The sequence below is a fragment of the Vidua chalybeata genome, unplaced genomic scaffold, assembly GCF_026979565.1.
Source record: "Vidua chalybeata isolate OUT-0048 unplaced genomic scaffold, bVidCha1 merged haplotype W_reject_6, whole genome shotgun sequence".
Lineage (NCBI taxonomy): Eukaryota > Metazoa > Chordata > Aves > Passeriformes > Viduidae > Vidua > Vidua chalybeata.
This window is the reverse complement of record NW_026530355.1, coordinates 881,280-895,996: the sequence shown is the minus strand read 5'-3', so window position 1 is coordinate 895,996 and position 14,717 is coordinate 881,280. Positions and strand designations below refer to the sequence as shown.

The 14,717-nt window shown below is 55.3% G+C and overlaps 2 protein-coding genes across 2 annotated transcripts; both read left to right on the top strand.

Annotated features, from left to right (window-relative positions):
• Positions 1–8,578: 8,578 nt before the first annotated feature.
• LOC128783253 (maestro heat-like repeat-containing protein family member 9) lies at positions 8,579–11,800 on the top strand. The gene is made up of 8 exons (XM_053933899.1): positions 8,579–8,610; positions 9,123–9,187; positions 9,632–9,780; positions 10,103–10,250; positions 10,496–10,683; positions 10,771–10,908; positions 11,184–11,298; positions 11,472–11,800. The coding sequence occupies exons 3-8, from the start codon at positions 9,641–9,643 to the stop codon at positions 11,757–11,759; spliced, it is 1,017 nt and encodes a 338-aa protein (XP_053789874.1). The 5' UTR covers positions 8,579–8,610; positions 9,123–9,187; positions 9,632–9,640; the 3' UTR covers positions 11,760–11,800.
• Positions 11,801–11,830: 30 nt separating this feature from the next.
• LOC128783255 (uncharacterized) lies at positions 11,831–13,752 on the top strand. Its single transcript, XM_053933905.1, has 6 exons — positions 11,831–11,984; positions 12,118–12,273; positions 12,433–12,534; positions 12,781–12,883; positions 13,156–13,212; positions 13,503–13,752. Exons 1-6 carry the CDS (start codon positions 11,880–11,882, stop codon positions 13,700–13,702), a joined length of 723 nt encoding a protein of 240 aa, XP_053789880.1. The 5' UTR covers positions 11,831–11,879; the 3' UTR covers positions 13,703–13,752.
• Positions 13,753–14,717: the final 965 nt, after the last annotated feature.

Sequence of the window (14,717 nt, the reverse complement as noted above, 5' to 3'; positions counted from 1 at the left end):
GACCAAAAGGGCCTCTTTGGAAGATGCTTGAACGATACGTGTCAAAAGGCCACTCGGTTCTGAAAGGCCAGTCAAAGGGCCAACGGTGTTTACAGATGCAGGGCGAAAAATGAAGAAGGCTGCATGTGTGCGGCAATCAGAAAATCACTGGCAGAAGCACATCATCCTTGGGCAACAGAGAGACAGCCTCCAAACCTTAGAACTGAAAGCCGTGTGCTGGGCTTTGGAAACTGGAAAGATACGCCTGTAAACATAGCATCAGAGTCATTGTGTGTAGTCGGCGTAGTGCAGCGCATTGAAGATGCTTTGCTACGAGAAAGAAAAAAGCAGCAGCCTGGTGAACTGTTTGTACAGTTCCATACCACACTTCAGCAAAGAGAGCAAGAATTCTGCATGATGCATATCAGAAGCCATCAGTGGAACATTAGATTAGGCAAAGGCAATGCACAAGCAGATGAAGCAGTCAGTTGTTTTGCAATAACACCTCCAAGAAACAAATTGGAAGAAGCCCGAAACAGCCATGAAATTGTGAAAAATGCATCTTTTATGACTGGCTTTTCACAAATACTAAAATGAATATGATATGTGTAATATTAGAAAGTTATGCTGTATTAATTCTCTTGAGTGGTGTGTTAAATATAGTTTTAGGTTATAACATAATGTTAACATAGAAACTCTGCAATGTAAGATTTTTTACTAGCTCAAGAAAGGGATAAGATATTCAAGAAACTCTTCGCAGAGAGATAACAGTGACAGGACACAAAGAGTTATGGCCTCCTTATCGGAAAAGACAAACATTCTTCTACCTTATCTCCATCTTTATGGAAGCACCAGGATTAAGGGGAAGAAGTTGACAAAAACCAGAAAAGTTCTTAATTTGCAAGGAATGTATGCATCATATATGAGATAGATGAATATGCAACAGGCTGTTGCTTTTAAGGGTTATTCCTTTGTTCGCAAGGCATGTTTTTGGCAGCTTAGTGCCCAAGAACATCCGGATGTCTGTAAGTCTTTGCTTTTAATTGTCTTGTCATTGTCCCAACCCTAAATTTTTATTGCTCTAATTGCATTGCTATTTTTATAACCATTTTATTATTATTAAACTTTTAAAAATTCTAAAAACAAGTGTCTGGCATTTTTCACAAAATGTTTCATCAAAATGCAAAATCATTGCATCGACAGAACAGAATCCCTTTGGCAGATGCAAAAGGAATTGTTCGTTCCTGTCCTCAGTCATGAGGACATGGACATGTCCCCCTGCTAGTCATCATGGTCCTGGTATAGGGTTTAAACCCAAAAGGTTTAAAAGCATTCCAAATTTGGGGAATGGATGTAACACACATTCCTGAATTTAGAAAGTCTAGATGTGTCCATGTAACAATTGATGCATACTCTCACTTCATTTGGGCCACTGCCCAGACTGGAGAAAAGGCAGTTCATGTTGAAAGACATTTAACAGCCTGTTTTGCAGTTATGGGAGTGCCTGCAGAAATCAAAACAGATAATGGCCCTGCTTGCAGTAGTTTATGGGTTGCTAGATTTATGATAACATGGGCAGTGAAACATGTCAGGGGAATTCCACACTCCCCTACAGGACAGGCCATAGTCGAGAGAGCAAATCGCACAATAAAAGAATACTTGAGGAAACAAAAGACAACTGAGATTGATGCAAGTAAACGGTTAAATAAAGTATTTTTTACATGGAATTACTTGTCTCTAACAGAAGGAAGAGAGGGGCCTCCTGTTGTTATACATCATCAGGCTATTGAAAACAGTCAAAATCAAACCATTCCTGGGATGCAAGTTCATTCTAAAAACATGACTACGGGCAACTGGGAGGGACCCAGTCCAGTGTTCTTTATCGGTCAAGGATATTTCTGTATTTCCACAGGTAAAGAACCTTTGTGGGTCCCTAGCAGATTTGTCTGCCCTGCATGTCAACCCCAGCAGAATGAAGGGAATATCGATATCAACTCTACTTCTTCCCAATCTTCAAGAGACTCCACAAAGAACTCGGACCAATCCCACCTTCCAGAGAAGACGTCGTGTCAAAAGTCATAGCAGGATAATCATTTGGTCTGCTAGCTTGTAATGCTGTGTTAAGAAAATGCTATAAAAATTCTGCTTGTGAAAATTGTGGAAAGCAGGCTGACATAGTGTTACATTGCAGTAGTTATAGAAAGAATTTTGTTATACAGTGGAACCACTTGCAAAATGATCATGCTTTGTGCTTAGACTGCTGAGATGTCATTGTTAGTATTACCTTTGAAGAACCTGGTAGAGCATTTCTGCAGCTTGAGCCAGATCAGCCTTTTCCAGAAACATGGATACCAGAAAATATTGAAGGCCTATACAAAGCTTTCTTTTGGCATGTTGTAACCAAGGCTTACACTGTTGTCTTAGCCACAAAAAGAACGCAAGTTCTTGGCCTGTGGTGTTCATTTTGCCAGTTAGGAACAAAAATTACAAAATTCTTGTTTCATTTGATTATAGGGCTGTTAGGACTGACAAAACTGTCCTTGGAGAAGACAGCATGGATTAACATCCAACCATGAACAAATATGTGGGTTACCTGGGCCAATCAGACAGGGCAAAAATCATTCTATTTATCACTAGCTACCCCCTCTGATCCCTTTTGTACTTGCTTCATCGGAGTTCCTTTGAACAATCTCACAGAATTCAGGCCTTGGACAAAAAGTAAAGTATATCCCAAGCCTGAACAAGCAGCAGAAGAGTTTTGTACTACCGCCTGTTGTTGTTGTTGTGGCAGGACAGGAACAAAGAACTCCAGTTCAGAAGGAGAGAAGGAAAACTGATTTATTTCAAATGCACCACTCTCTTTAGAGAGAACATTGTGCAGACAAATTTCATTGGACTTAAAGTAAAATCATCTCACACCATTGGTGCGCTCTGAATGATGCACGGTGGCAGAATATATCTATAAACAATATGAACAAGAGACATAGTGAATTCTTTACATTCTTTTCCAACTCTCTCCCAGGCCCAGCCTGGTAGAAATCTCTCTTTTTCTCTCTGACTGAACTGAGAATATCCACAACAATGAAATGAAACAAAAGGCGTTCCAATTAATTGCTGCAAACAACTCAACATTTCGACCAAATCCCCTAGGGTCCCGAGCATTCTTAATTGCAAAAAGGACTGAATGTTACAGGTATAAAAAGAACCTCAGGAGCTTGACATGTTAGGGTCTGCTCCAGGAAATTACTGTCTAGTTTTTGGATTTCAGAGAAAGGACATTAGCTCGGAAAACCTTCAGGCATTCAAACCAAGAAGTAATAGTACTTGCATTGCCCCTGGATCCCCTTGGTACAACAACATTCCTGCTGTTTGTGACAATTGGATTTGGCCTGTTCCATGGTTTAGGGCCACGGCACAGATGTAACCTCCAGGAGTATTCCTCATTTGTGGGGATCGTGCCTGGCCTGCCATACCTGCTAAAGCAGCAGGAGGACCGTGTTACTTTGGCAAATTAACATCATTTGCCCTCAGCATCCAACAGGTACTCAACATAAGTCACAAGTCTCAACGTGTTAAGCGTAGCGTACACCAATTAGAATTAGGACCTGACTGTAGAGATGATGTTCAATTGTGGGGACGACCATCTGTCATTTTAGCATCAATTTTTGCACCAGGAGTTGCTTCCGCCTGAGCTTTTGAACTAATGAGACGACTGGCTTGTTGGACAGGGAAACAAAGTAATATCACCTCCAAAATATTAAGTGAGCTCACCACTGACGTTGGCAGTAGACGACACGCTGGATTACAGAATCGTGCCGCAACTGATTTCTTGTTACTGGCTCAAGGACATCGCTGTGAGGATTTTGAAGGAATGTGTTGCATGAATCTTTCTGATCACTCTGCTTCCATTCACAAGAGACTTTCCCTACTTCAAGAGAATGTGAAAAAGCCTTCTGAAATATGGCTCAAGGAATGTGGAATTACTGGATGGCTGAAAACCTTCTTGATGGAAGGAATTAGAATCCTTCTTGTCACTTTTGCTGTGCTTATTATCTTTGGCAGTATTTTTTTGTGCATGAAGAAAACTTTAGAGTCTATTGTAAATAGAGCCTGGGTTGTCCAGAAAGAAAAAGGGGAATGTGTAGAGGAATTTCTCGTGGAACCAGGGCATGATATCCTAGATGATGTTCATGTGCAGGAAGTGCTGGCAAGAGCGTCTTGTGGGAACAGGGCTCTGGGCTCTGGCTGGAACAGCCTGGTTTTGCTGCCGTGACCCCAGGCAGGAGTTGAGGCAGGTGAAGAGGCAGCGGGCAGCTTGTGTTTGTAGAGGGCCTGGGGCTGCACCTCTGAACCTCCACCTGGAAACACACTTGGGGGAATAGGAGCTACAGCTGGAGTGCCTGTCCTGAAAGGACCTGAAGTCACTCAGCCTTGCCAGCTTTTCTTAAGTGTGTTGGTGTTCCCCAGGAAAGCTACACATTTGGGGAAATGCCTTTGGAGGAAAGGGGCTTGCTTCTCAAGGGAAGTGCTTCCCAGGGAGGCAGGTGCAAGTGTCCCCCTTTGTCTCTCTGTGGTCCTTTCAGTCTTTGAGGCTCGTTGCACTTGGCAGAGGGGCAGGGCAAGGGAGAAGGCTGTGAAGAGCAGGTTTGGCATCCGCCTGGACCTATGCAGACCAACCCAAGCACCTGCAGCAGGGTGTGTTCCCCCCTTTGGACAGAGGTGTGAGCAGGAGCATCTCTGTCCAGCCACGAGCCCCAAAGCTCTCTTTGAGAGCTGTGAATTAAAAGGCCTTTATGCACACACTTTTCACATCTTCCCTGTCTGCTGGGTTTCAACTCTTGGCAATATGCATTTGCCTCTTGCTTGGTGGATGCTGCTGTGGCCCAGGGCCAGCACAGAGCTGGGCTGTGTGGACCACGCAGCGTGGAGAGTCTTGTTTGATCTTGGTGTGTCCCTGGCCTCAGAAAAGGCAGGGAAGGTTTGCCTCCCAAGGCGTCCTGCTCATTGGCTCTCCCTGTGCATCTTGGAGAGAGCAAGGTAGGCATTTCTGGCAGCTGGGCATCAGCAGGCCTTAAAATGGGGCTGTGTTGTGGAGCCAGCCCAGCTGAGATACCCTGAGAGGAGCCCAGTGCTCCTTGCTCCCCTGTGCTGACACGTGAGCGTTTCTCTGGTTTCGGGATGACCCTGGCTGTGTCAGGGGGTGCTACGTGGACACGAGACAGCCGGTCCCGTCCCGCTGGGTCCCAGCAGTGCCTCGCAGCAGTCCTGCATCCACGTCAGGATGCTGGCCAAGAGAGGTCCTGCAAGCTGGGGCAGCTGATTTTAAGCTGGTGCAGGTGCCTACAGGTCAAGGCCAACGGTGTTCCCTCAGGATACAGCAGTCCTGAGGGGTCTCCCTTATTCAAAGAAATCGGCAGACAAATGCACTGTCTGCCAAAAGCCCTTTTACTGACCTGGCAGGAGGGCAGGGGTCTGCACCCACCGAAATGTTTCTCCACCACCTATAAATTTCAGGGGTTGATGTAGGAATTGTATCAAACATACCATCCATCTTTACACTGCTGAGGTGATTCGATAGGCAGGGGGTTAGAAATACATTGTGTCAGATTGCTGTACTTGAAGCTGATGTCCAGGCCCTGGCCAGGAGCCGTCTCTGTATAGAATTAGGTCCTCCGGGGGTTCCCTGGGTTCCCAGCCAGTCCAGGGAGTGATCATCGGCTGACCGGTCCGCAGGGAGGGGTAGATGTAACCCGGAAAGCTCCACCAAATAAAGACGAGACGTCTCCCGAGCAGCAGGATCCGAGAAGTTTATTGCCAGGAGCAGCAACCTCCCGAAAGAAAAGCTGACTTCGGGAGCCCAGCACCCGGGCGGGGCCGAGAATATAAGGGCAGAGGGATAGGAGTGGCTAGGGCACAAACCAACCAATGGTAAAGGGTAGAGGGGAGGAGACGGGATGGGGTGACATGTAATGAACCAATCGGGATACAGGAGAGGAGTGGCATTCTAACAGGGTCCAATGGGATTAACAGAAGAGAAGAACTTTCTAGAACTGGGGAGTGTGTTAAGCTTTGACAGACAGCCTCAACTGGGGAGGGAGAACAGCATGTGATTGACAACTTTTGCTATATTGAAGTTGCCTCCCAAGGGAGGGCGGGGACCCCTCCCACACGTCTCCATTCCCCAAAGCAGCACAAAGTCTTCCTCATGGCTTCCCTGCACAGGGCTGACTCCACACTTGCCCTTAGTTCTTCTGCTAGACTATGGCTAAAGCTTTTTGTCAAGTCACTCTCAGGTCAAGTTAGGCCTGCCAGGTTTTTCTTATGCTAACTGCTGCTAAATACTTCGGTATGTCTGTGCTAATTACTTCCAAATCTTCACCTCCTCAGGCCATCCCAGTTAATTTGGGAAGTTTGCAAATTTTTGGAACTACTTGAGTTGAGCAATGGGAAGTCAAGCTTTCCTGAACTGAGGATTCTTACTTGCCAGATTCTTCCGTGCCTTGGCCACTAAGGTGTTTTTGTGGTGAAGGCAAGAACTTCAATGAGAAAATAATTTCAGCATGGAGTAAGAGCTTCTGACAGAGACCAAGTGTTGCCAGCAGTTGTTCCAGGTGCTCCTGCCAAGAGCCCCTGCAGGCAGGAGCGCAGCCCCCAATGCACGTGGGCTTTGGCTCCCTCTGGCACAGAAGCCCCCCACGGGCACAGGTCTCTGGGGCAGGAGAAGGGCACCAGAGCTGCCAGGGCCCGGGGGTGGCAGGTCTGCTTGGGCAGGGACTCTGCCACACCTGCTGATGTCAGCGCTCCCCGGGCCCCAGGGTCCGAGCAGCATTGGTGCCCTGGCCCACACGTTCCTTGTCTGTGTCACACCCGCGGGTTTAGGATGGCCACCAGCCGGGACGTGTCCCAAGGAGGCCGTGCCAGCTTCTGTGGAAGGCCCCGTGCCCTTCCCAGCACAGCTGCCTCGGCAGCCCTGGGGGCTCTGAGGCCTGGAGGGAGGAGGAGGAGGAGGCAGAAGAAAAGGTGGGGGGGGAGGAAGAGGAGGATGGAGAGGATGAAGGGATGAAGGCCCCAGAGGCGGAGGAGGATGAGGAGAAAGAAAAGAGGGGGAGGAGGAGGAGGAGGGAAAAGGGGGGGGATGAAGGCCCTGGAGGAGGGGGAGGATGAGGAGGAGGAGGATGGGAATGGGAGGGAGGATGAAGGCTCGGGAGGAGGAAGAGGAGGAGGAGGAGGACGGGGGGGAACGGGGGGAGGAAGAGGATGGAGAGGATGAAGGGATGAAGGCTCGGGAGGAGGAGGGGGAAGGACCGGGAAGAGGAAGAGGAGGAGGAGGAGGATGAAGGAGCAGAAGGAAGAGGATGGAGAGGATGAAGGGATATAGGCTCGAGAAGAGGAGGAGGAAAGGGGGGGGGGGGATGAAGGACCAGGATGGAGGAGGACGAGGATGAGGATGGAGGGGATGAAGGCTCGGGATGGGGGGGAGAGGATGGAGAGGAGGAGGAGGAGGGGATGAAGGAGCGGGAGGAGGAGGATGGAGGGATGAGATCTGGGGGGAGGAGAAGGAGGAGGAAGAGGAGGAGCAAGATGCGGCAGCGGGAAGGGAGGAAGAGCGGGAGGAGGAGGAGGAGGAGAAACAGGAGGAGGAGGAAGGCCCGGGAGGAGGGACCGGGGAGAGGAGAAGGAGCGGGAGGAAGGCCCGGGAGGAGGAGGAGAAGGAGGAGGATGGAGAGGAGGAAGAGGAAGATGAAGAAAGCGAGGGGATGAAGAAGAGGAGGAGGAGGAAGATGAAGGAGACCCCGGGGGGGAGGAAGAGGAGGAGCAGCGTGAGGAGGAGGAGGATGCGGGAAGGGAGGAAGGCTCAGGAAGAGGAGGAGGAAAATGAAGAGGAAGGCATGGGGATGCAGAGCCGGGAGGAAGAGGATGGAGCCGGGAGGGGAGGAAGGCTCGGGAGGAGGAGGAGAGGGGGGGGGATGAAGGTTCCTGAGGGGATCTGGGGGAAAATTTGGGAATTCAGCCATTCCTAAAGACCCTGTCGGGCTGTCTTAGACACTTGGGGTGAGGAATTCCTTCCAACCTGGGCCACTTTGGGTGGGTTGGGGGCGGCCCCAGGGCAGGGGGCAGTGTGTGCAGGGGCCCTTTGTGACACGGTGCTGCGTGGTCACCGTGTCATGGAACAGGACAGCGTGTCCAAGGGCCCTTTGTGACACGGGTTGACATAGGAGCTGGCGGTGACAAGACCACGCCAGAGTGCTTGGAGCACGCGACGGGACAGGACGGGACAGAGCGGTGCCGTGAGGAGCCCCCGCACAGCGCACTCGTTCGTGTCTGACCCGGAGCTTTTCCCAGGCGTTATTCCTGCAGCTGACCTCGAGGCCAGACCACAGGACTTGCTGACCTGTGGCCTTCCTGAGGCTTCTCTTCTGCAGGTGCCCTTGAGGGCAGACCGTGGGACTTGGTGCCCCGGAGGCATCTCCCATCTCTCCTGCCAGTGCCCTCGAATCCTGTCACTCCATGGAGCAGAGAGTCCCCTGTGAGGCCCAAGCTGCCTGAGTGCAGGAGGAGGACTGAAGGCCCTGGAGGCTTCCTGAGGCTTGGAAGATCAAAGAGGTGGTGCGGTCAAGACTCTACAGGAGGGTGACTGGCAGAGCCCTGGGCTTAGGGTTGGTCCTGCAGCAGCCTTGGCACCAGGCATCCCATCCCATGGCATCCCTCCCATCCCATGGCCCCCCCCCAAGCTGGCCCATCCCAGGAGATCAAGCCCTGGCATTCCCCCATGCCATCCCATGGCATCCCATGAGGTGCCATGCCATTCCAGCCCATGCATCCATGCCATGGCATCCCATGGCTCCCTCCCATCCCATCCATCCCATCCCATCCCATCCCATCCCATGCCATCCCATCCCATCCCATCCATCCCATCCCATCCCATCCCATCCATCCCATCCCATCCATCCCATCCCATCCCATCCCCTGGGGACATGCCCACGGACAGGACAGAAGAGGGGCCGGGCAGACACCCCGCAGCGGCCGTGCTCCATCCCCTGGGGCATCCCGGGGCTGTCCCTGCCTGGGGAGCTCAGGGCTGGGCTGTGTTCTCCGGCCTCTCCCGCAGCCCCTCAGCTCTGGCTGCGCTCGCTCTTTGCCAGATGCAGCCGTGGACCGCACACAAGAGCAGGACCCCGCCCGTGGCCTCTTCCGCAGAACAGTGGAGGTACCTGCAGCCATCCCCACCTGGGCTGGGCCTGCTGTCACCGCTCAGCCGAGCACCGCGCTTGGAGCATTCCGTGGAACATCCCTGGCTTCCTGCCCTTCTCCTACACCTGGTTTGCAAATTCATCAAGAGGATTCAGGAGGAAGAGACCAGCACCATGGGCAAAGGGCTCAGAGCATATTCACACACCTTCAAAACCAAGACCTCTGCTGCCCTGCTGGATATGCTCGTAGAGGGCGGGTTTTGCAATCCAAAGCAAATAAGCAGCCTATGGTTTGAGGGTTTGATCCTCCCAGGAATTGCTTGGCCTCCCAAGCCACGCCCGCTGGTCACTGGAAGCCTTTGAGGCCATGGCAGTGTGGTGGGAAGGGAAGCACTTCTCTGGGGAAGCTGGGGACATTCCTCCCTCTGGCAGCTTTCCAAGTCTCCCCGTGCCTTCTCCAGGTGCCCGCCATGGTGAGGTACATCCACCAGTGGCTCATGGACAATCAGTTTGCTGAGCAGAGACTGAACAGGGCCCTGCTGGATCTCACCGAAGAACAGCCTGCTGATGTAGTAATGACACTCCTGTGTGTGGCCCCATCCTGTGACAGGTATGGGGCCACCTGCCCAGAGGGCTCAGGGCTCCCCAGCCCATCAGCCTGTACAGCCTGTGCCAGGTGTCTGACCAACAGAGAGTCCCCAGGGCCCTCTGGCTGCTCCCTTTGCCAGCCCTGGCACCTCAGCCCCCGAGCCTGCTGCCATGCTCCCTCGCTGCCCCTCAGGGGCCTGTCCCCACAGGCCTGGGCTGCCTGGGTGCTGCTGGCGAGGGGCAGTGGGCAGAGGCAGAGCCGGCAGCCAGCTCAGGTCCCCGCTGCTGCCCAGGCCACGGTGCTGTGTCCCAGACCCCCCTGAGACAGAGCTCTAACCCCGCAGAGCTGCTTTCACCATGTGGAAGAGCATCATGTGCTCGCCCAGGACTGCCGAGCCAGTGCAGCTGATGCTCCTCGATGTGCTGGGGAGTTGGCCAGAGCACAGCACGTTCACCTCTGATGGGGACAAAACGGGTGTCTTTGTCCTGGCTGTGAGTTTCTGCAACTGGCCTTTGCTGGTCCCAAGGCCACCTGCCCAGCAGCTCTCCATCCTCCTTGCCCCACTGCATCTCCCTGCCTCAGGCGCTGGGCTGAAACCTGGCCTCGGGGCAGCTTCAGGGGCACCAGGCCCGCTGCTCCCCCTGCGTCTCTCCGGGCCTCTCCCTCCCGTGCTCGGGCCCTGCCACACGGACACCTCGGCACTGAGCGCTGTCTCGGGGGGCTTTGTCCTTTGCAGGCAACTGTGGTGATGTGGAAGATCCTCCAGGTGCCCTGTGTCCCACAGATGGTGACGGTGTATTTCCCCCACCTACTTGTGCATCTGCTCTTCCAAGTGTTCTTCAGCACTCTGGATATGCCAGAGGAGGTCGATACCTTCTGGAAGGGATGCCAGCAGCAATACGGCCTTGCCACCAGCCCCAACAGGTACTCCATCCCACTCCTCTGTCCCTGCCACATCCCTGGGCAGGAGCCAGTGCTCCCAGTGTTACCTGGGCTTTGCTCTGCACGCAGGTTTGCAGTGCGGACCCTGAAGTCCCTGCTCTGCCAAATGGAGCACGAGGATGTGGTGCTGGCAATGGAACGCAAGCGTGGCTGGGACACGCTGCTGTGTGCTGACACCCACCACTATGCCGTGGGTCTGCTGGCCAGGTGAGACCCCCTTCTCCCCGCTGCCTCTGACATTTGTGCTCTGTGCCCAGGGTGCCCCACACAGTCCCAGTGGTCGTGGGCCAGAGGGCCTTGTCACCGAGGCACAGCCAAGCAGACTGGAAAAGGCTGGCAGAGGAGGGTACCCACAAGGAGCTGCCTCCCAAATAGCCCAGGGCCCCTTGCAGGATGCTGGGGAAAGACCAGACCTCTGTCAGTCTGTCCTGGGAGAGGTTTGTCCCCCGGCCCAAAGTCTTGGTTACTTTTTCTCCTGCCAGGGAGATATCCCGTGTCTCCATCCCCTTGTGCTCCCGGATCGCTCGCTACCTGCTCCAGCTGCTCAGCACACTGGAGCCACGCTGGGAGCTGCCCGCCCTGGCCTTCCTTGTGGAGGTGAGCCTGATGGCCAGCGCTGCCTCGCTCAGCTGCCTCCCAGCTCTCTGCCCTCTCGTAGCCGCAGCTGCCTGGGACGGGTGCCCGCGCCCTGTGCTGCTGCCTGGGCCCAGCCCTGTGCGGTTCCGGGCTCCTGCCGGCCGGGTCCCCTGTCACTGCCCTGTGCCTTTCAGGTCCTCGAGTGCCTGAACTTGAGTGGAGGCAGTGCTAACAGAGTCCTGCAAATCTTGTCAAGGCACCTGCACAGCAAGTGCAGGGACAGGCGTCGCCTGGCGCTCAGGGCCCTTCTCAAGCTCATTGACAATCCCTCGATGGTGAGAAGGGGGCAGCGGCTGAGGCTGCGCTCGGGAATGCAGTCGCTTGGGCTTTGCTGGGCTTTAGGCACTGGGGCAGCTGCTCCCAGCTCTCCTGCCTCCTGCTTCAGCTGCCCAAGTGCTCCGCAACAGCCCTTTGGCCTCTAGGCCCTGCGGCAGCAGGATGGCGTTTCACAAACTTGTGTTCCGCACAGAGTGAAAAAATGGGGAGCCCTGACTGAAAGTCTTGTGGAGCTCCTGTGCGACGCAGATGGAGAGATAGTTAGCATGACAGTCATGCTCCTCAGCTTTATCTCCCGGGACAAGGACATGCTGATAGGCAGCTCCATTGCACTGCGGCTGGTTGAGGCGCTCCTGCCACTCTTTGACCACGTAAGGCTCGCTGCCTCCAGCCACAGCCACTGGCTGCTGCCCGGACACTTTGTGCCCTGTGGATTTCCAGGCCTGAGCCAAGCTGAGCCCCGTGCAGCCGATGCTCAGGTCTTTTTTTCTTCCTTTCATACAGGACAATAGCCAGGTGCAGCTGCTCTCCATCCTGCTCTTCCAAACATTGCTGTCTCTTCCACTGGAAAAGGACAAAAAGGCCCTGAAGACACACGTGCGCCAGAGCCTGCTGCCACTCTTCTTCCACTGCCATGATGAGGATGGGCGTGTGGCACAGGTGAGGACTCGTGGGCTGCTGCTGTCCCCCTGGGAGGCGGCTCAGCTGCCTCCTGCCCTGGCGCCTGCTGGGCTGCAGCCTCCTCCAGGCCTTGGCACAGGGACACAGGTCCTGCGCCCTGGGCTGTGGGGCCATCTCCGCGTCTCTGCTGCTCTCCAGGCTTCTCAGGAAACGCTGCTTTGTGTGGCCCAGTTCCTGAAGAGGAGGGATCTGGAAAAAGTGGTGAAGAACAAGAAGCTGTGGAAGTTCACCGAGTGCCTGGTAAGGATGGTCTGGAAGTGCCAGCCTCAGGCTGGAGAATCCCCCTGAGCGCGGTGCTCAGTGTGCGGGGCTGGCAGCTGTGCCCCTGCCCGCTGCTGCAGCCAGAGGCGGCGCGGGCTCTTCTCCAGGCTCCTGTGGGCCCGAGCTCACGGCGGTGCGGGCAGGGGAGGCTGGGGCTGGGCGCAGGGAGTGCCCGGTCCAGGGGCTGAGCCCGCGCCAAGCCTTCCCTCCTGCCGCTCTCTCCAGCTGGCAGACGACAGCAGCAGAGCGGCCGAGCACCTGCGCCAGGCCATGCCCTACCTGGAGAGCCCAGAGGAGCCCCTGCGAGAGGCGGCCATCAGGTTCCTGGGTGAGCCGCGAGCCCGGGCTCCCTCCCCGCCCCGCCGCAGCTCGGCCCCAGCCCCGCCTGCTGCCCCGGCAGCGCCATCCGGGCCCGGCGGGGTGGAGCCCCGGCTGGCCTGGGCGCTGCTGCCGCCCTCTCGCAGCCGTGCCCTTGGGCGGCAGCGTGCGGCAAGGGCCCGGCTGAGCCCTGCCGGGCCAGGAGGCCGTGTGGCCACAGGGCTGGCAGCGCCGCTGGCAGGGAGCTGTGCCGCTGGGCCGTGACAGGCTCTGTGTTGGCAGGGATGGCCGGGCGGCAGCTGAGGGGGAAGAAGGAAGAGCTCCAGCTCATCTGTGAGGGTGAGTGAGGGCAGCGGGCTGTCAGCGGGGGCTGGCGGGGGAGCTGCAAGCCGTGCCCCGGCTGCGCAGGGCTCTGCTCCCTGTGCGGACGAGGGGCGGCGTGGGCAGAGCACACGGAGATTTCAGGGCCACCTGGGGGATTCGTGGCCAGCAGCTTCGGGCTGATCCCATTTGTCCCTTATTCCCTGCTGGCTGTGGCGGGAGCCGGCTGGGATGGCCCTGGCAGGGAGGTCTCCTCGGGTCCCCTCAGATCCGGGATCTGACCATGGCTCTGTTGCTCTCTCTTTCAGCCCTTGAAGGCACGGCAAATGACATCAGCGTCGCCGTTGGAAGCCTGGCAATTCAAACGTTGTACATCCTCCAGGCAGTAGAGAGAGCTGGATATTCCCTCTTGGACAGCCTGCATGATCAGCTCCGCAGGGCATGGAGGACACGGCCTCGTCTCTTGGGGCTCGGCTGGCTGCGCTGCCGGAGCTGTGCAGAGTGCTGATCCCAGAGGCTCTGTCTGCTGGGGCCACCTGAGCCAGCAGGAGTGTTTAATTTCTTCAGATTGTTCTTTCGTTCTTTTGCTTTTCTGTAGGATATAAATATAGGATGTGTTCTAATAGACAGACTCCCAGGATCTTTCTTTTGCTGCCCAGGCTCTGCAGGGCATAGGGGAAGAGGGAGCAAAGGGTGCCTGGGCTCAGCAAGCTGCCCAGGCACGTGCAGGCTTGCAGGGAAAATGGCCAGAAGCCCCTTGGCCTTTGGTGGTTCTGCTGAAGCCTTTGTGCTGCCAACAGAGCCGGTGGGCAGGGGCCGGAGTTCCAGGGATCCCTGTGAGACCGGTGCCTGGAGATGGCCACAAGCCCTGTCCCAGGCAGGAACCGCCATCTGTGTCCTCCTGCCCGTGTGTTGCTGGCTGCATTGCTGAGGGCTCCGAGGTGCCTCTGGATGGGGCTCCTCGGGAGCTCCTGTGGGGCTGCGGCGCTGCTGCCGGGCAGGTTGGCCGGGCTGAGGGAGACCCTGAGGGGATGGGCCACCAAGGGATGAGGGGCTGCGAAAGCCCTGACAGGACAAGGCAGTGGGAAGGCACGGGGGGATGTGGGAGCAGTGGGTAACGTTGGCTCGAGAAGGAAAGTGGGTTGGAGCCAAAGAGACCACTCAGCCCGATGTTCATGGGGCAAACAGAGAGCGTTTGTGCTCAAGCCCTTCCTTCTAAAGGGCCTTTGAAAAAGCCAGTCTGGATAATTTCACTGGTCTGATCTCTGCGCCCCTTCAGATTCTGGCCTGTGAAATGCCTGCAGCCTTGGGAGAGATGTGATGGGCGAGGCCCCTGTCAGTCAAAGCAGGGGCTGGTCCATTCAGCCAGTACAAGGCAGCCTGCACTGTGACACACGGCAACAGAGTGCCAGGCACAGCTGCGGGTGCTCCCCATGAACCTCAGCTCTGGGACCACTGTCTGCCCCAAGCTTCAGGGCTGCAGTGGGAGCTGGGCTCTGCCCTGGGGCCATCCTGCAGGGACA